The 22213-nt window shown below is 39.0% G+C and overlaps 1 protein-coding gene across 3 annotated transcripts in view; it reads left to right on the top strand.

Annotated features, from left to right (window-relative positions):
• LOC137128024 (metabotropic glutamate receptor 4-like) overlaps positions 1–22213 on the top strand; it is a 146789-nt gene that overhangs the window by 62105 nt on the left and 62471 nt on the right. For all 3 annotated transcript variants that reach the window (XR_010914491.1, XM_067505673.1, XM_067505672.1), the window contains exon 3: positions 19715–19931. Coding sequence is in view for 2 of the 3 variants with exons in the window: in XM_067505673.1 (XP_067361774.1) it covers positions 19715–19931 (217 nt within the window). In the remaining variant the exon portion in view is untranslated. The remainder of the gene's footprint in view (positions 1–19714; positions 19932–22213) is intronic.

Below are 22213 nucleotides of genomic sequence, written 5' to 3'. Positions count from 1 at the left end.
GTAACACTGGCTGTCACTCGGCGCCCTTGTAAGAAACCGTTTCCGCCATTTTGTTGAGTGCTGCAAAACGGGGTGCAATATCAGCAGACACCTGCCTCCCTAGGTAGCGAGCTATTTTCAACAAGCTGTTCTGTGGGTCGCACGAGAGCGTAGAGACAAACAACTTATATGGCTGTTAGGATTGGAGGACACATTTGCTACGGCTGCTAGATGTTGCCTCTGCATCAGACATCTTGAAGCCAGAATGACACCTGCTGCACCATAATTATGGGTTGATAACAGCTAATGATGATCACACCATTCAATAATGCCTCATTAAATAGTGTGATAGTAGCTGCTTTTTAGCTGTGGTTTGTGATTCACTTATTCCTGAAGGAAGTATCTGACACTTTCCACTATGTTGCTGTTTGGTGGCAGTCAGGTAGCATACAGTAGGTTTATTATCTTTTATTTTTTCTGGGTGTAAAAACTGCTGCCTGAAATCATGCTGTTGATAAGAGCAGCAGGAGTGTTGAGAAGGAAGCAAAACAGCAATGGTGCAAAAACAAAAAGCTGACAGAGTTGTGATGAAGTGCCGAGTTTGTTAAATCTCCCTCAGTTTGTTACTGTGAGTGACAAGTATCAACATATAATCCCAAACACCTTTGTTTAGTTAAAAGAGTCGACTGTGGCAGATTTAACATGATTTGGGGATTAAAGAAATAGAAATTGGTTGTAGTATCTCTCTTTGCATCTATATTAACCTTGTAGAGTGACTTCTGTGTTTACAAGCCTCTGTGACCTTATTTCATATTTGGTAGACAAGGCTGACATAGCCATTGCAACATGTCAAATCCAATATTCATCCTAACTTAATCATTATGAATAGATTACATTTTAACTCACTTTCTACTGCCGTCAGATCTAATTAGCCATGGGTAGCCCTGTGAGTGGATGTTTATTTTTTTCCTTCTTCCTGTCAGGGAGTGACTTGCCAGCCCGTTGTGACCCTGTCTGTGTTCTAAAGCTGCCCATCATGCTGTTTCAGTCAGTCATCCAACCATCCTGAAAGCAAGCTGTGAACTGCCAATCCCTCCCACCATGTGCCAGGCTGCCCAGGCCTCCTGATCAAGGAGCACACGCCAGAAACAGTGTCCAGGGACACCATCCCAGGGCTATCTGAGGGTGGCTGTGACACATTTCCTCAACAACCCTTCACTAAACTGTCTGTTGTAGCCTCTAACGCATATATGATGAGATGTTTCCCTGTGTAACAGGAAGACAGGCTCCTTGGCATCGCCTAAAATGCAAGGCCTGCAGTATACACGGTCTACCTCCACAGTATACACTGTGTTTAGGTTTAGGCCTATTCTCAGCAGTTATAGTGAAGGGAAAAAAGATCACACACTTGGGCAAAGGGTCAGTTACAATAAACGCAAGGGATCGTGAACTCACACATCTTGACATGTTTGCGCAGGCTGAACAGACGAGCCTGTACGTCACACCGAATGTGTTAATTACTTTGTGAAATCTGAGTTGAAGCGTGATGGAGGGATCTTATTAGAAAAACGCCACACCCATCTACAGAGGAAAAGAGGAATTTCATGGGGGAAGCTCAGAGCTCTGAGCCTTCAATTTTCAGTGACTCGCTGTGACCAATAGCATTTTCCCCAGCTGTTGCAATTCTCTAGCTTATTCTTGGGGCCGGGAGACTATCTTACTGACTTGCCAATAAAATGTCTGTTGCCACTGGGAAAGAGCAGGAACTGTCAACTGGTTTCACCTTATCTACCTTAAACATGCTTCTGCTGACTTCATGCTTCTTCCTGTTTCTTTTTCATTGCAGTTTTTTTTTTTAAAACTCTATCCTCCCTCTGCACATACACAAAAAGAAATGTGTCAATTATTTAAAATGTATTGCCAAGCTGTGGTTTTAAACATAGGCCTTTCATGCATTGTGTCTCCCTTTGTGGGCAGCTAATTAAACTCCATTTTGGGTTAGGTAAGCTAAGCACTCATGTGTAGCTTCAGTAGATCTGTAACAATATTGTGACAGTAATTATATTGTATTTCAAAACCTCTTGTATTGCTCACATTCCTTATCCAAGATGGCCACAAAAAATTGTGGACAGTGTACTCATACTTGGACTAGTACTTTAAGTCTTAGTTGTGTAACGTGGTAATATTTCTCGTATTTGTTCAATTACTGTAGGTTTGACTTTATTTAACAGACAGTAAATAAACAAAACAAAATTATGATATTCAGTAACATTTAGTCCATTGCAACACCACATCTTGACATACACAGACAGACCAATCCTACTTTGTCTAAACCAGGACATTGTAAGTCTCTGACACAATACAGGGGGTTTTAGAATAGAGGGAAGTGGGGATGGCAGCTGAGTCAGATGCAGCTTTATTTTCCTGATTACTCCTTTCTTCCTTATATTTAACTATGGTAAAATACGCTCAAATTAGGTTGCTGTTCGAACAGTAAAACCACTTTTTTATTTAATTTTCATAATAATTTTAATACTAAAGCAATATTCAACAATCCTTTGATTTAATAATGCCCCTGTACTGCAAAAGAAGTTTTACATCAAGAGCCTTACACATAATTAAGTGTATTTACAGTTTTTAAAAAGTACAGGACATCTCTTCATCTCTGGAGACAAGACAGGAGATCAGGTGAGGCAAAACAGATCGGTGCCTGAGTTGTCCTCAAAATCAGGACTCCAAACAGTTGTGGAAATATAGATGACAAAGCCTGGGCAGGGAATTGCTCTCAAAGGGTCTGATTGAAAGCTCATGTCAGGGAGGCTGAAGCAATCAAAGGACTTGTGTATTTCAAGTTGAAAGAGGTCATGTTCAGAGCATGATAAATCCAACATCTTGATCCACCATTCAAAGGTAGCTCTTTTCTGTTGTTGGTGTTGCTTGCTGGTATTCTGCACTCGCTGAAATATTGTCTCTCCATGGGCCTTGATGTGCAACACTTTCTTAAGAATGAGACTGTGCATTATTGCTTCAGCGGCATCTAATTTCATTACCTGTCATATGCACTTTGTGCCTATTACACTGCAGTGACAAAAATCTAATATTATGAAGAAAGAAATCATATTTAGTTGCAAATGTTTGCAGGATAAGGCTGAAAATACTGAGGTGCCACTGTGGCAGGTTTGTTAAAGGAATCTACCCAGTAATTGAGAAGCTGGCTGTTGGCTTGTAGTGCTGCCAATGTGTGAATTAGCACAGGCACCCAGCACCTGCCGGCTTCAGACAAACTGGCTAAAAATACTATGATACTACTCGTTCACACCGGCCAAAAATACTACGGTATTGTGATTAGAGCACGTGTAGCAAATGAACGTATGAGTGCGGTAACAAACTTTTCTAATGTTACAGCTTCAAAAAAAGATGAAGTGACACTGTGCAGAATAATGTGAAAATGGTTGGTGTGTGGTTATGAATCCACAGGAAAGAATCGACAACTCATCGTTTTCTCTCAGCTCTACTGAGCTTTTTAACCCCTTTCAGTTCATTCCTTTGCTTTTCCAGCCCTCAAACTTCACTTTTATCCTTCACGTTTACTTTTATTTTTTTTCCCAATCCACTCTATCACCCACATTAACCCCAACACTGCTTTCAACTGAAGGCACATTTTAATAATTGAGGAACTCCAAGATCATCAATTATTAAGTCTTTTATTCATTAAACAACAGAAGGAAAGCAACAGGGACAGAGTCCGTAAAGAAGGCTCTGCACGGGCTGACAGGGAAGTCTGATCTTTAGTCTGGAGATCGGACTAAACAAGTTTATGAAATACGTTGTGGGAGTTATGTCTCTTGTGGTTTGCAGACAGGTCCTTCAGTAGGATGACAGATATGTGGTATGGATAATTGGGCTTGCGACAACTGTCATCTTGGCACTTAATGAAGATAATCAGCTTTTAGTTTGACAGCTTCAGTTAGGGCTATCCAGTTCTTTACTTCCTCTACATACATATTAGAGAAATGTAACCGATCTTACTGTCAACAACACCCTGAAATACATTATGTTTGATAGTTTAGTTTTTTTCTTGTGCTCATCATGAACCTATAGTGAAGCTGCACTTGATATCAATTTCTCTATATGTGAATTTTATTGTGTGAAGAGACACAAGCTATCCCCCCTCCCCACGCACTCTTGATCACAATCAAGACAAAAGCTGGTCATGAGCTTGATATATTTTTTATTTTTTTTGGTAAAAGACAGGAGACAGAAGCTTGCGAGTAACCCTCCATTAGTCTGGGTCTTTTTTTTTTTTTTTTTTTTTAACTGCATTTTTTTCTTCGCTTTGCAAACTCTGTGTGGATATTGTTAACAAATGCAGAGCTGCTGCCATCAGCACCTTGCATACTAATGAAACTCATGGGAAGAATTTTTATTATTGCCCTCTAAATTTATTCACTATTAACAGCTAGCAGCTACCAATCCTATGAAAGGACGGAAATAATAAAGTAAGCAAATAAAGCAGCCTTTTATTCTTGAAGCTTTTCCTGCACCTACCCGCACACAATGATACATACTTATTTGAGAGGAATACTGGCAATGTTGTTCTGCTGAATTCATTAATTTGCAATGCATTCATTGATTAATTCATAATGGGCAGTTTTTCTTAAGACTGTACTTGATTGATGGTTGTGCCAAGGTGACAACAGTCTGCCCACATTGTTTTTTTACATATTCAAAACACTAAATTCACTTAAATTAGACATTTCTTAACCCACAGTGTCTTTAATGCAAATGATTTAGAATGGATATTGTCTGTAGTATTACCTTCAGTGAAAACTAGGCCAGAACCTCTAAAGAGGCCATCGTAATTGTGATTTATCATAGTAATCGCAAGGAGAAAAAAATAATTTTCCTGAGCCCAACCATACATGATTTCAGTCACACACCCCAAATCATAACAAACTGACTCAATTTGTGAGATCCATCGTAAGCTATTTATTTTGATTCTCTGTGAACTGATGTGAGTGAAACAGTGTATGTGATTTATGCAGTGGATTTGGTTGAGTGTATATCTTTAAACACCTCCCTGGTGGACACTAGTTAGATGAATTATAATAGACATGAAATTATTATCATTATAAATGAACCTGGTATTTATTTTCCCAATTGTGCATAAGGGCTGGATCAGTTGGACAATTATTCAGTTAGTTAATTGACAAAAATATATAACAATAATCGATGAATCTTTAATTTTTTAAGCCAAGCTAGGGGCCAAATGCCAGATACTAAGTATGTTGAAGATTTAAAGTTGCCCTTCTCTGTGGCATGAAATACATGAGAAAGAGGTTAAAAAAAAAAAATCTTTTCACATATAATTTCTAGACACTCATCATATCATCATATTTTACTTGATTTGATTTGCATAAATTAGATCATATAATGTATATCTATGATTTGTCAGAATACAGTGTCAACCGCTTGCTTGAGCTGCCACTGTAAGGAGGCAGTTTAAACAGCTTTACACAGGTGAAGCTCTTATTTTGTACCCGTTTTCAAACCATTGCTAGTCATTCAATTTGTAAGCTACACTGACATAATTATATCAAAATGTTTGCCTACTTCTGAAAACATAACACATACATATCCTGATTCGTATGTGTATATGCCTAAGCTGTGGATTTTATACTTTTTGAGATAGAGCTGTCTGAAGCCACCCATGCAGTAGTGGATTGCAGATTCGCACCATTCATTTAGTTGTTGAACAAATGATCATAGCTCAAAAAACATCATACACCTTCAGTATTTATACTGTATGAATCTGTAAAATTGTGTAAACATTTTGATGATGATAGGCTAAAATACACATTTTGCAATACTCATTTTGACTCAAAGTGATGCAGGCAATGCCTGAATACAGTCTATACCACCAAATACTCAACTACTCAAGTATCTGTGTTTTTTTGTTTTTTTTTTATCTCTGTGATGTTTTTATATGAAAAATAAAAATGTTGCAGAAATGAATCCATTCATGCCTAGAATAACCCTAACAGGACAAGTCAACCAGCAGGTTGACTTGTACATAATGACCCAAATTAGCCTAAATTGGCAGCGCAACCAGCTGGTTGATTTGCATCTCTGCTTCCTAAATTGGTAATCTGACAAATACAACTTGAAATATTGCTAAATGAAGAAGGCAGCAGCAGAATTTCACTAATAAATATTTTTTTGCAAATGCATTTCTTAGTGTGGAATTTTAAGGTTGATTGAGAAATGTATTGACTGATTAAATGATAATGAAAATATTCTTTTTGTTACTCTATTGTCTATTGTTTTTATTATTATTAGAGTATAGTATTCAGTATTCTGGGTCAATGACTGCAATTATTTGGTCCAACTTTAGACCTGACAATTACCATCTGACATTCCCAGAAGCTCTGAATTAATGAAGACCAGCTACATGTATTTCTTAACAAACTTCACTGTTTGATCCTACTTTGCTTTTGTTTAATGTCTGATGGCCTTTCATCAATAAATTCAGAATAAAGCACGATTCAAAAACTTCCAAAAGTCAAATGAAATGGGAGGCCAGCGTTATAACTCATGATTAATTGAGCATATCCAGTCATTTTATGAAAGGACCTTAATGAGTTATTGACCAACAATGAAGTAAGACTGATGTTGGTCTGAAGTATTTATACAATTGCAAAATTCATATTAATTTCACCTCAACTAATGTATTTTTTATTTCACAAAATTGCAGTTTTAATAGATTGCAGCATATCCTGTTTGTAAATATGTTCGTGCATGTTTCATAAGAATATGCAGCAGAGACGCTTTGAGCCCAGAGTCATGACTCTTTGCCCTTTTTTTTGAAGTAAAGGAAAATGGCGGCATTTTATGTTTGTTCAGCAACATGACATATAAACATGAAAGAACAGGAAATCACACGGAATTTTAAATAAACTCTCAAATGCAGCTGCTCCATTTATATTCCCATGTGTTGGGCGGATGGTTGAAGGTGAACACCGGAGATGTTCAGATGTGAGCCCACACAAAAGGTGAACTCAACCTGCAAGCCCTGATAAGACTCCAGATCGACTCCAAACTCTGTCTAAAGTCATGGATTAAAGGATGACATACGAGCGATGGCCCCCTTTCATAGGGGTCTGTGAACATGACACCTTCCTGTCACTTCACCCCCAGCAGGGCAATAATTTTGAAGGTTGCGTACTGTTGAAATCTCAGAGGCTTTGAGGCCATGCTGTACTTGTATTATTAAGTGGCATTTTATTGGTGTGTGGGGTTTTATCCTGGGGCATTTTTTAAGCATTCGGCAGAGGAATATTTTCACCTTTCTCCTTTTTATTTTATAACAATGGTTAATCATTACTGGCAATTGTTGTGAGAAATCAGTCACTACTTTTAAGTGTGGAGTGTAATGGTGCTACACGATTTCACATTTTGCTGGAAGCTGGTGTTTTGTTTTTTTTTTTAACCAGCAAAAGAAGAGTGGCTCAAATTCTCTCTGGAGGATTTATCTTCAAAGTTGTGCTGCATCTTTGAGTGTTCATCTTTTATCTGGCCCAACCCAACCCCAAACTACATCTTCCTTAGCTACCTGCTGGAGGTTTTGGCAGAGTGTGTGTGTGTGCCTGTGTTTCCGCAACCATATGGCTTTAAATAGTGGTGCATTGTGCTGCTGCATATCTCAGTGGACTGTGGAGTGAGGTGAGGTGTTGTCTTGTGCTAGCGGCTATTTTTCATCATGTGAGAGAGCCATGTTGATGTCTTTCCGGTTACATCAGTGTTTGTGACAGATGATCAACCATGCACAGCAAAGGATTCCCCCATATGCTGTGTGTAGTGGAGCAGGACACAGGATTTTCTACCTTGACTGCTTGGGTTTGTTTTGTTTTTTTACTCGAAATACTGGAAGCGATTCAAGCCTGTCTAGTTGCTGTTTTTCTTTTTTTTTTTCTTCATCCTGGCAAATAAACTTAAGTAGTGGCTCCTGTTTGCTTGAGGTGGCCGCTTCATAACTGTTAACATCAGCTTTCGATTGAGGCTATTAGTTACCTCACAGGTCAATCACGGTGCTGGTTTTTATTGTAGATATTTGACATGCTATGGCAGAGGAAGCACAAGTGTAATACCATTAATGATGACTGGAAATTGACCTGCTAGGTCGGCCTTCACATGACACTTAAATGGACCTGAGCATCGTTAATGTTATTAGTTCCACCTGTGCTTTTACTGTTATGAAAAATCAATGTGTCATTATAAAGGTAACTACTGGTTCTTCAGTCCCTATAGCTGGTAATTATTTATGGTCACAGAGGTTTTATTTTAGGACTTGGATTCAAGTCTAAAAGTCAGGTTGCTAAATGGGGGTTGACGAAAACAAAGTGCAACATATAAAATGTAAAGGATAAAATGTTTACACTTGAACATCTTGACATTAACTTCTCTCATGTCTTTTAGTGCCCTTTTTTTGGATTTTTCAGTCTAAATTTGTGAACCCCACCTAAAGAAAAAAGACCAAGTGAGTGAGCAAAAAGAACACAAAACTTAAAATGATCCACTGTGATTTGGAGAGGGATTCAAATTATGTAAATTCAAACAGTCATTGAGGTTTATAACTCAAACATTTTCCAGTGCTGTAAAGTCAGTGGAACATGCAGTACATTTTATCAGTTCTCAGTTGTGGTTACATTTCACAATTAGGCGCTTAATTTCATCTTTAAATTGTGTTGTCTTAAAGAAAATAAATATGCAGAAGGTGACGGCTGCTTTTAAGTTAATTAATGAGCCAGTGTTATACGTTTAACATGGTGAGACTGGAGTAGTAATGTAAATGTTTGAAGTTTGAAGTGTTGGTAATCTCCTGCATTTGACACTGATATCTAAAGCAAAGAGCGTCTGCCCATGTGAGACACTTATGGTGGCAGGTGATTTAAGTAAACCAAATGGGTCAAACCTGTGGCTGTCCAAGTTGGCAGGGTGGAGGAAATCTTCTTTGCCTTTTTCCTCGCTCTCGTATAGTGTGTGTGTGTGTGTGTGTGTGTGTGTGTGTGATGCAGCACAGCCGGCACTCAATAACCCTCAGAGGTTTGAATGACACGCTTCCCTTGAAGCAGCAGGAGGCAGAGCCATATCAGCCTGTGATGGATGGTGTGAGGATGCTTTCAATGATGGATCAGTTTGACTGGACCAGGACTGACTGACATACTGAGCTGCCAAAAAGGCTGCTGGAGTAACATGCTCTGTGGACAGATTGGGAATACTCTTATCCTGTTGTCTCAAGAAATATATGTTCACATGACTGATAACAGATAGAGATGGGGCTTGTAGATTCTGGAGGGGAAATCTGTCCTTGTCTGCACCAGATTGAGAGTCTTAACTTGTTTTTGGCTCACTAAAACAGCAGTAAGTCCTCTTTTATGTGTCATCGATAGAGTCCGTTATGGTTCCTAGAAACTTCAGCAGCTTGGGTAAAGGGTCACTAGACGTGCTGTCTTTGGTGCACGCAGAGAGATACAGACCCAGATAGCAGGGAGTCGATTCCTCACACACTGTCATGAGGTCTATAACAGATGGGGGGTGCTATGTTTAGCACAGATGAGAAGTGCCTCTAAGAACCTCGGAGCATCTTAGATATCCAAGGGAACCTGATAAAACCCGAGTGCTTTCAGCGTGTATCATCTCTACTTGCATTGTGCTTCTTTATATTAATATTGAGATTAAAGGGGTTTTTGCTCTGAATATATATGGATAAACGTAAAAGTTAAGAGCTGTTTTGATGTATGGAGCTTTTCAACTTACCTGCTATTGTATTCATATATCTCTTACTGCATAAACAAAATGTATTAAGTTTTCCCTATTAAGAAAAATAGATGCTGCTTTAATAATTTCATAACAATTCTTAGCTACATATTACTGCTACCTGTGTCACCATCACATCACTTCTTATTTTACAAAACCTGTGATAATATTAATGACAATGTTTATTTATATTGTTTAACCTATAAACTTTAACCATGTACTGTAAAAACAATTGAAAAAACAATGTCAATTTGAAAGGGGTAGTTGTAGTGATGAAGTTACTGAGGGTCTGCACGTCCCTGGCAGAGTTCGTGGTTAGTAATTGGGGGTCGACATACAGTAGTGGAACATTTACATACTAAAGAGCCAAATATTTAACTTGGAAGAACAGAGTCAGTAAAAATACTAATGTTCTAGTCCATGCATCAGTTTACAGGAAACGCAACTAAACAAACTATAACTGCTTTGTAACAGTTGCATGTAGAAATGAGGGGTGATGTGTCAGTCTTGTCTCCGCTGTCTTCAAGTAGCCAGAAGCCCAGTTATTTCAGCTCTCCCACTGAGGATCTTAGCAATTTAACCAACCTGAATGAATAACAGCCATTAAAGCTGTAACTTGCTTTTTGTGTCAAAATGTTCCAAAGACAAAACAGGGGCTTATTATAGGCCCTAATGGGACTCAGAAGAACCTCCAGGATATTATGACCTTTTTATGGCACTAATATCAATGCACAGTAACAGCTTAGGTGTATTTTTTTGATTCCAGCCTAAAAGTTTCCACATGTCAAGAGGATTGTGCAATCATGCTTTTTGCAGATAAGAAAAATCTTTAAATCAGACATATTTCATCTTTTCAGTGTGCTGAAAACTGAATTTCTGCCTTTGCGCCTGGAAAAGCTGTAGCTCATCTGCAGAGGGTTTAAAATGCTGCAGCCAATAATTTAGCGAAGACAAAGCAAAGACGGCAGATAACTCCAGTGTTGGCCTCTCTTCATTGGCTGCCAGTTTGATTTCTGAACCAAATATATAATTATTGTTATTACCTATGGAAGCATATAGTAGCATTTCTTTGGTTGTCAGTGTTTTCGCTGGAACCTGAACATGCTCCGCTCACCAAGTGTAAGGTCATTTGTCTCATCAGACAGAATCATAGCTATGGCAATTTGTAGATCTAACCGGAGCAGAAGTGACACAAAAATCAATATCTCGAAAGTCTCAACAGAAAACAAACGTAGACGCACAAACAGCCACACAGAAACACCCACACAACCTTGATGTGTGAGGTAGCATTTCAATCACCTGGTTTACTCATGTGTGATAGTGAAGTGTTTGCTCATCATTTTTAGCATCTACAGATATGGTTTTACTGGACCAATACTGGTCCTACAAAGACAAAATTAGGGTTTCATATTTTTATTATCTATATTAGTTATTAAGTCTTTAAAATGTCAAACATTGCGATAAAAGAAGCCCAAGTCATGTGTTCAGCTAAAAGCTAAAGGCATTCAGTTTACTCTCAAACCATATCATCCCACAGAAAATCCTTTTGATTGTTTAATGAAGTATGTAATAAAATATTTTTTGTTGCCCAATTACTGGCTGCAGTTAGCAAGGTGGTGGAGTGGTAAGCGCTGCTGCCTTACAGATTGTCCCAAGTTTGAACCCCACGGCCGGATGTGGCCTTTCTGTGTGGAGTTTTTATGTTCTCCTGTGTTTGTGTGGGCTGTACAGTACGGTATGTCTGACTTTGCTGGAGGAGTAAGAAAGATAAAAGTTTTCTGGGTTTGAGCAAAAAATAACATCTTGGGGGACTTGCCTCATGCTGCCTCAGCCTCAACAGTCACCTCACTAGCAGGTTCACAGTTCACACGGCCTCTTTGATTTACGGAAGGGTTGCCATCACATTGATGCATCGAAAGTAGGCAGTGGACGGACTTTGATTCTCCAGAGTGCTCTGCATGATGGTTGTGTCAGTCCCTGGAAGACAAAGCAGGATGAGCTCCGTGTTATTGCCTTTTCCTTTTCCTCTCAATTCAAACAGATGTCAAAATGGTAAAGGTCAAATCTAAGAGATGGAAATAATATGAAAAGTTCTAAAGCATGCACAGAGATTTGATCAACTGCCTCTTGGGGCTGATAGTGGACAGTATTGCCACCCTGCATAGCTCTGCCTGCCTGCACTGGAAGTGGGCAGTGTCTAGACTCATGGTTTACCATTTAAACACAATTGACTATTGACCTAAACTCAATATAATTACGCTATAAAAATAAACACAGTCAGAGGAAATGGGGTGCGGTCTTTGTGAAAGTCCAAGAAAATAATAGATAATTAATTTCCACCACTATAAAGACGCCTTATGTAATAATGCATCAGTCTGAATCATAGCTAAATGTCCCCATTGTATTCAGTTCTACGCTGTTGTTCATTCCCAGAGCAGTGAGAATCTGTTTTGTTATATCATTATGCAGGAATTGGTTTTCTATTCAGGAGGCTCAGCTATTTGCTGCTCCACTTACCCTGACAGTAACAAAGTGAAACTTTAATCTCCCCTCAGTGTCAACAGCAGCTGATAGCAATTAAGGAGAACGCCTGGATACTGAAGTGGTGCATTTGACTCAAAGACTTCACCCACATCCTTCACTGCAAAATTTAAACAACTCATCTTTACGTTTGCAGCCGCCGTGTACGCCAAAATATCTTTTCAGGACTTAAATTGAATTGAGAAGCTATGTGAATGAAATAATTATGTGTGTCTCCATTGTCAAGGTATGTGCTGATGTTGCGCATGCATTAAAACAAAACAATATAGTTACTGTTTTCATTGCAAGCTCTATTCCATTAGTATGTGCTCATTATATTGTAAAAAAACATCAATGAGATTTAGTATCATTTCAGTAAATTTAATCTGGAATTATTGGTGTGTGTGTGTGTGTGTGTGTGTGTGTGTGTGTGTGTGTGTGTGTGTGTGTGTGTGTGTGTAGTGAGCAGTGAGCAGAGTGGCTGTTTTGGCCACCGACGCTTAGGTACAATGCAGCCTTAGTTTTCTATGCAGCTAACGCACAAAGCTCCTGCTGTGTGAGAGCGAGGGGATCTTGGCACTGCGAGCCTTGCTGCTCACTAGCTCCCTGGCTACAACAACGCCAAAGCCCACTGTCAAAAACAGACCATCAACTGTTTAGACTTTAGAGCCTGGCAGATGTTTAGGTTTATCATAATAATATCGTAGGCTGTTAGTGTTGACATTTACATTTCTTCAACATTTTACATTAAGACAGCAGGCGGCGGAAATGCTGGATATTGATGTTTGTAAAACTGCATTGACGGCAAAAACGTCCCAAAAATGTTTCTATGCTAGTTTATAAAAATAAATCTCAATGTGGAAAGCGGTGGAGGTGGTGGGGGTGCAATTCTCCCTCAGAACTATTTTGTCGTGTAGAGATGTCATGAACTAAAAACACTGCTTCAACTCTGGCTCAGAGGGAAGCAACATGAAGGAAGAAACACAGCTGGGTAAACTGAATTTAACATTTAAAAACAATGTGTTGTGGAGCGACTCTGCTCCAGCAGAGTCTGCTGGCTGAGTGCGAAAGTGGGCGACTGGGAGAAAGGAGCTTTGTAGGTGGGTCAGCTGCTACTGATTGATCGGGAGCACATGAAAACGGGACTGAAACAATTAAATACAAATGACACATAAAAAAAACTGCAATGAGACCACAGACGCTGCTTGTATTGATACCAGACCTCTAAAATGTATTAGTATTTTTCGAGTGCAGGTCATACTGTTCTCATATGTCAAAATAGTGAATCCAAGACGACATGCATCTTTATCCTCCTTAAAAGTAACACTAGCACCTCAAAGTAGATGACATAATGGTAACTACAATTATCATAAGATTCAAACAGCAAGTGAAAGTGCAACTCAAAGGTCATAAAAGACAACTGAAGTATGACCTGAAGTAGAATCAAAGCAAAGCTGCAAAAACCCAAAGTGAGTTGCAGAAACTAAATCCAGCAGGTTGAGAAAAGTACTGTCTGTCTGAGCCATCTTAGAATAAAGGGTTTTATCTATAGGAAACCCCAGCCCCTCACTACCTGTTCTGCTTTAAGTGCTGGGCTCCAGGCACTTGAAGCACAACATCAGCTAAACTAGGCCAACAGCATTGTACAGTCCAGCCCCAACAACGACTGGTGTCCCCACCTACTGTAGGATTACTTCAAAAACAAAAAAGGCAAAATAATAAAAGCGAGCTGATGAAAGAAGTGTGAAATCAGATCAGCTGGGTTCCACTGAGCCTGATCCATTAGTGTTTACCTCTAAAGTCAAACATAACACGTTCCATCGTGCAACAACTAAAAAGAAAACTACCCAAATCTAGGCAATTGGTTGATATTGCTTCCCTTGCAGAAGGCTGGTGCTCATCTATCCGTAGTAAATTGTTGCAAATTGTTTATATGGGCTTAAAAAAACCTACAAATGATGAACGGTTCAATCTGATGTCATACAGTGCTTATAGAGCAAAAAAGGGAAAGATTTGTCAGTGACAAATGGGGGGGGTTCTTGTCTGACTCCTGTTCTTAAACTAACATTCAGTGATACTTGCCATAGTGTCCACACCTAAGGTCTCACAAACACACTGTGCATTTTATTCATCCTAAAAACGTTTTTGGAAAGTTTGAAGCCTGCGATATCTAAATCTATGTTTACTTGATACCACTTGTCAAATCTGCTTTGATGACATTTTGTTACACATTAGACATCAATCACATGGCTTTTAGGGCGACTGTGGCGGAGGAGGTAGCGCTGTCGTCCACCCACAATTCTTTGTTCGATCCCCTTGAGAAAGACACTGACCCCCAAATTAGTTGCTCCTGGTGAGTGTTGGCCACCTGCATAGCAGCTCCCCCATCGGTGTGCGAATGGGTGAATGAGCAGCAGTGTAACGTGCTTTGAGTACCAATAGGTAGAAAAGCGCTAAATAAGTGCAGAGCATTTACCATTATCACGCACGCAGATCAGCTGCAGGAATATGCATTGCATTATTCCATCCTTTACATATAGACAGGTGACAAATGACTGGAGTGAAATGACTGCCAACAATACTGTGCATGAGCACAATTTGATCCCCAAAGTCCAGCTTGGGGGTTTAGTGCCATCTAAGAAACTTTTACCTTTTTCTGACCAAGACATAAACAAAACTTAAAAAGCTACTTCCACACCAGTAGAGGAGTGAAAACTCCTTAGGTTACATTCAATTAATTAGCTATTTCAGCTTTAATTGCCATGTTATGTTTAACATGCTTGTAAGTAATGGGATTTGTTTTGTTTTGAAAATTCTGTCGTACGAAAATGTATTGTTTTTGACCAACTAGCAACATGTACTGGTGCCGTCCACAACGTGTTTGATCACATGGCTTTGTCATGAAGAGACACAGCTTGGCTTCACTTGTGTGATGCTGAAAGTCACCATTCTGCTGTGGTGGAATGAGCTCCCACACTTTACCCATCCATGTTTTCCATATGCAACTTGATTGAAGCAGATGGTGTGCATTTAGGCAGCACTGCAGCTTGTTAGAATTTGTCAGGTGTGTGAATTACAGATGCAGATACAGTCAGCTATTTTGCATGCCAGCATAATTTCCACGGCAAATATCCTGCACCTACATCTCAAGGTCTTAACATTATCACCGTTAAGTTGCACCGTATCTCAACATGATGTAAACAAAAGAAACAACTGGTGAAATAAATGTAGCAACTGGCCGTCGCTAAAAGGTGCTAAATGATGCTGTAAAACATACAGAAATAGAGTAAAATACGATATGAGAAAGCCAATTTTTAGCTAATTTTAATGAAGACTTCAGGACCTAAGGTGATCTTAGGACATTTGAAAATGTTACTGGTAAATGTCTTGATATCAACAGGGCAAAATTTGAATTTGAAATGGGGCATTTCAGAGTGAGGTGTCAATTTGTGGAGATGGGAACTTGGAACAAAAATATCTGCACATCTCAGATAACTGTTATATTGTGATTCAAGCTAAACCTAAAGTTTCATGCAATCTGAGACAGGTGCAGCTTTTTTTTTTTCCTCTTTCCTTAAATGAGATGGACATAAACCCCAATGCCAAGTACTGTCTAATGTTAGAGCAAGAAGTGTTTTCCCACTGCATACATGGACTCGGGTGCTAATTGCCAAGAGCACAACAGAGCTTGCTAAGTGAAATCGTAAAATATTCTCCTCACTGTGGAAAATGTGCGAATTTCTTTCAGCAAACAGCAACGTGTCATCTTCACAGCAACTGACAGATTGTCAAACTTGACATGGTGTTACAGACATCTGCTATTTTTGGCCTAAAAGTGTACCTGTTAACAGTCACAACAATTAAACAGCTTTGCACTCAGCAATGAACATGTTGGGTGTCACAGCTGAGAAAGTCACATGCCAGCCACAAGAACACACTTGTTCATTCTTACGTAGAGTTTATTTTCTATTAGAAGATCTTCAGATAATAAACTTGTGTTCTTTTTAAGGCAAATAACAAAACGCTGAAGACTTTAATCAGTGCACCACGTTGTGCATACTCATGAGTTATCTCATGTTGAGCTGACTGCTCTGCCTCTTTCTGTCAATATAATTTAAAGAAACCCTTGATCATCTGGTGCAGTGAAGCCCATGTGCTTATTTCGCAGGGCCTGCAGTCAGAGTCAGTCTGTCCATCTGTCTTTTATCTTTCTGTCTGTCTCCATGCGATCACTAATTTGGGAGGAGATGAGAAAAGGGAAGCGGTTTAAGAGGAGAGCAACACACCTGGCAAAAGAAACAAGTTCTTAATTAGTGGAATGTTTTTTAATTACAACACAGTAGCTTCAATTAGAGGGACCCAGACACCTCATGTGATGAGAATTTTACGCAACAAAACATTTCTTTTTTTTTAGGCTTTTACAGCAATGCACCTTATTAGAAATGCCATCAATCCTGTTAACTAGAGAGTAGCTGAAGTGAAAATACTACACATTTCATCATCTTTCCTCCCAAGTAATCTGAATCAGTAGCATGTTACACTTTGTTAGCTGAGCTTTAAAAATTCTGGTCCACGAATACATTATTATTATCTTTTCCATATCTTTATTTAATGTTTTCCCATGCTGAAACTCACTCAGGGAATCATCTTAAGGTCCTCTTGCCGAAGTGAAGTACCTCAGCGAATCTGACCTCTAACCTGTCTTCATGAATACATTTCAAACAAGCTACAGTAGATTGGACAAGCATGAATAAGGCTGCGGTGGATGAGACTGAAAATACCACAAACAAAACCCCATGTACCAAAGAAAGAGGATAAACATGTTTTTTTTTCTTTTTTGTTTTTGTTTCTTGCAACAGATCTAAGAAATCAGCTCTTTTCACCCTAGATTCTGTATTGAATGAGGTCTGCTTAAATAATCTGCCAGTTTGTCATTTGCACATAATGCACTTGTCCACAAAGTCACAAACAACAAACAATAGCCCAAGCTGTCTGCAAATCTGTCCTAAAAAACACTCTATATCAATTTAGTCATTGGCACAAAACTATCAACAATACAGTGTGTGGTTGATGTTGCATGTCAATCAAACTACAACTCTGTAAAGTGCCTGTTAATTTAACTTCAGAAGAAAATAATTAAAATTAAAAAGACTTTTGGCGGCTGATTTACCACCATCCAATATTATATATTTTTTCAGCTGCAAGTAGCTTCACCACTTTTTGTCCACTGCATCAACAGCACTAAATGAATACACTTTTTTTTTTTGTGTACGATTTTGTTTTACAAGTCCTACAATTAAAATGACCATATTGGTTCTATGTTCTGATTTAATCAGTAGGATCTCCTGAAATCGTGCCCTTGGATGCAGGCAAACTGAATGTTAATCATTCAGTTTACCATATTGTTTGTAAAAGTAAATGAACAGTGGTCTCCCATGTTAAAGTTCTATTCTTTGTCGACCCCCCCCAAGACTTACCTTATCACCTTTGTCACCTGTTTCACTCTTTTGTTCTGATGATATTTAGGTTGGACAGGAAATTGTCACACCCGAGCCGAACACATTTTTTTTTAACATTGCTTATTCCAACTTAAAAATGTGGCTGCTGATGCTGTTGCAGCTTTCTTTACCAATACTTGTTTCTTGAACCTTTGTCACCCACTTTCACTCACTTCCTCTATGTTTCGCGTGAAGCTCATTAAAAAAGGTGTTTATGCTGTCGGATGTCCCAAATTAAGAAGCATGTAAAAAGGCAAATAAAAAGCAGCTTTGCTACTTAAAATTTGTGTTCTATTAAATTGCGATGTTGATTTTATAAGTGATATTGTTCAGCTCCACCACCTTGTACAAGGTTTTTTTTTTTCCTGCGCACCTAATCACAGGTATTTTAAAGACAGCTTGGAGGACACTCATTTTCATTTTTATTACATATTTATTTTTGTAAATAAGTGAGTACCTTAGGTCACAGTTTGTTCTTTGCGGTGGATAGACGCTGCCTTAGAGTCAAATGTTTATTATCAAGGGTTATCTGTGTGTTTTTGTGTTTCCCAGCCTACGGGTCTGCTGTCTGAGATAATGAAATGCTGCATGTGGCAAAGATGCATCTAGAGGGAAAACAGGCTGTTTTTCATTAGGATCATGTTTCACCTAATGCACCTTCTCCTCATTTTGTTAAGGGACACAAAAACATGACAACAGATCCTCAACAAAAAAAAAGCACACGGTGTACCATTACCAGGAAACACCCCTGCCTTCTATTTGGTGAATCGCTGTGCGCCATAGGGATAAAAAATTACATATACACAAACACAGTTTAGATATAAAAATTGGCATGGTGCAATCCCTAAAAAATAGTCTTTTTGTTGAACAACACAACCATTATTAGAAAAGATTTCGTAAAAATATCAATAAAAAAAGGCTTGGAGCTTCACTTCACCCATTTGTGTTTCTGTTTCTTATGTAACATTTCTCTGTCTTCCAAACATGCATCAGTAAAAGTGTTGGATCTTCCATAAATCAGTGGGAGCCACAGAACCCTCACATGATGTAACTTCACATTTATAAAGCTTTACTACCATGATGGCTAATATCTAATGGCGAATGTAAACAATATATTAAAATAAATGCATTTACATTCATCACTGTTATTATATAAAGTAAAAAGCTGCATCTTAGCAACACACTTTCTACTATAAATGCAAAAATGCTAAGAGACGCTTTTGTTTAGAAAGTTACCTCTGACGTGCTCGATTTCTCAGCTCGTGAACTGAGCACTGAGACCTCAGCATCATAAAAGCAGCAAATGTGTGTATGTCTTACATCTCAATAGAGTTAGAAAATGGATTTATCCTGAGCAGGCTAAACTACTGAAGAGGCTTTACGAAGTCCAGGAAAGTTTTCCCCAAGTTGACAATACACTACATCTCCAAAGCATTGATGGGTTTACACAGCTCTGATTTGCAGCTACATTAGGAACCATCCAGACCCTCAAATCATCTGGGAGCAAACTCCCAAGAAAACCTGAGGTCTGCTCCAATTTCAGTGTGTTTAAATAAATGTTCGAGACATTTGTGTTTGCCAGAGCTATTTAAATATTAAATTTGGGAGTAGTTATTCATAACTTCCACTGCCCTGTAGCTGCAGTGCAAATTGTATTGTGTTTAATCTGTCTTATTTTATTTTACATTGTCTTTATTTCTGTTTTAAATCTTATTTATATGTCTCATTATATTTTCTTGTGCTTTTTTAAATTTATTGCGTTAATGCCTTAATGTAAAGCACTTTGAATGCCTCCCTGGTGAAAGGTGCTTCTTGCTGTATCTCTATATTCTCACTTCCCACACATTCTCACTAGAAGCTACTCGACGCTCACAGTATTGTCAATACTCTTTCCTGTGCAGATACCCCAGGTGAGCTACGCCTCCACAGCTCCAGAGCTCAGTGACAACACTCGCTATGACTTCTTCTCCCGCGTGGTGCCTCCAGACACCTACCAGGCCCAGGCCATGGTGGATATTGTTAAGGCCATGCGTTGGAACTACGTCTCCACTGTGGCTTCAGAGGGCAACTATGGCGAGAGTGGCGTTGATGCTTTCATTCAGAAGTCTCGGGAGGACGGTGAGTACAATCCGCCTCACATTTTGTTACTGCTTATCAAGCACTGGGGCGTGGGAAGATGTTATCCGTGTGAATGTGCTTTATTATAGAAAATCGGTGAAGCTTAGAGACGTGTAAGCAAAAATCAATTAGTGAGGTCAAATGTTAGATTTAATCCCACAGCATAGAAACAGCCAGAAGTCAAACTTGAATATGTATCACCACCACACAGTTAGAGGCTTATGGCATAAACACAATACAGAATTTCTCTATGAGAGCTACACATTTGGTTTGAAAGAGCACTGATTTAATTATGTGAATTAAAACCCAGAACAATAGACTTTAATACATTGGTAAATGGCAACGTAGCACCCTGTTAGTTTGCCCTTTCAAAAATAAAAAAAAATGTATTCAAACTCTCTCACTCTTCAATAAACCATCACTGTGCTGGTTCCAACAGAGTTAGCCGACCACTGTTCCTCCTTTTAATCATAATCTAAAATCATAATCTAAAAATAAACATGTCTGTCTATGGAAAAGTTGGCTCATATTCCATTGTGGCCATTGAAGCAGAAAACATATTTTTCGTATTTACATATTTCATATTTACATATTGTTTCATGTTTACATATTTTATAAACACATATTTCATATATATATATATATATATAATGAATGCACTTTGGATGCATGTCAGACTGAATTCAAAACTATGGTACAATCTATGGGGAAGGTATTAATTCATTGTTTCTCTGTATTGAACTTGTTTTAGCTTTCCTAATGTTACAGCTGTTGTACATAGATAAACATACAAGGAGCAGCAATAGCAAAAGTTGAAGTTAAAGATCAGGTCGGGGCCAGTCGTAGTGAAAAAAGGAATCGTGTATCAAAGGATTCTTTACAAGATACACAAGCCAGAAGAAGCAGAAACCTTCATGATTTAATAAAGTTAATGAATCATTTTGTCGTTGGCATCTAAAAAAACAAAACAAACAAACAAAGCAGAGTGGGTATTTGTGTCCTTGTGACGTGGTTTCGTCCAATTCCTTTTCCTGCTATTGCATTCTAAAGTCACCTGGACCCGTCTACTTGTTACGTCTACTAGGGGCCTTGGCCTCAGGAAAGGTAGAACGGTCATCCACCAATCTCAAAGTTGTTGGTTCGACCCCCAGCTTCTCCGCTCACATGTCGAAGTGTTCTTGAGCAAGACACTGACCCTAACTTAGTTGCTCCCGGTGAGTGTTGGCCAGCTGCATAGCAGCTCCCCCACCTGTGTGTGTGTGTGTGTGTGTGTGTGTGTGTGTGTGAATGGGTCAATAGCTAGAGTGTCAATAGGCAGAAAAGCGCTATGTAAGTGCAGACCATTTACCATGTCTTGTAAACAACTATGTTCCAAGGCTGGATTATGAGCAAAGTTAGAAATGCAACCAGAAGTTCTGGTTTCACTTTGGTGGTCTATGCAGTGGTTGCAGACAAAAAACATAACACATGTAATGGAACATATGCCCAACAAATTTAATGAACCGGAAATGTGATTATAAAATCATTAACATTTCTAATACTTATACAGTTAAGTTTTTTCACAATTAAATTTTTCTAAGTGATACCTGAACACAACACGGGATGATTATTCCAACATCCAGTTGGAGGTTAATCAATGTCAAACAGTCAAAACGGCTTAGAATCAGTGGCAGGAGGCAGAGCTGGAGGTAGCAGAGCTTAACATGTTGAGGTTCTCTTTGGGAGTGACGAGGACAGATAAGATCAGGAATGAGGACATCAGAGGGACAGCTCATGTAGGTGTTTTGGAGATAAAGTCAGAGAGGCCAGATTGAGGTGGTTCAGACATGTTCAGAGGAGAGACTGTGAATGTATCGGTAGAAGGATGCTGAGGTTGGAGCTGCCAGGCAGGAGGTCTAGAAGAAGACCAAAGAGGAGATTTATGGATGTAGTGAGAGAGGACATGAAGTTAGTTGGTGTGAGAGAAGAGGATGCAGAGGACAGAGTTAGATGTAGGCACATGATTCGCTGTGGAGGCCCCTGAAAGGGAACAGCCGAAAGAAAAAGAAGAAGTTAGCCTGTCTTTGGACTCTCTTCCCTTTTCATTTACTACTGTCCAACAAATTACTCCGCAAAACCTGTTAGCAGTGAGTGTTTTGGTTCAACAAGCGTGAGTGTAATTACACGAAGGAGACTTTAAGGTGCCCTGGTCATGACTCCAGCTTGAACTGTGTCTGACACAATGACACTGTTCCACCTTGGCTGTGGTTTCTGATCAATTGTTTCTGTCGCTTTCTATAAGG

Source organism: Channa argus, chromosome 5, assembly GCF_033026475.1.
Source record: "Channa argus isolate prfri chromosome 5, Channa argus male v1.0, whole genome shotgun sequence".
NCBI lineage: Eukaryota > Metazoa > Chordata > Actinopteri > Anabantiformes > Channidae > Channa > Channa argus.
Note: the sequence above shows the minus strand (reverse complement) of the source record. Positions and strands in the feature narration are given on the sequence as shown.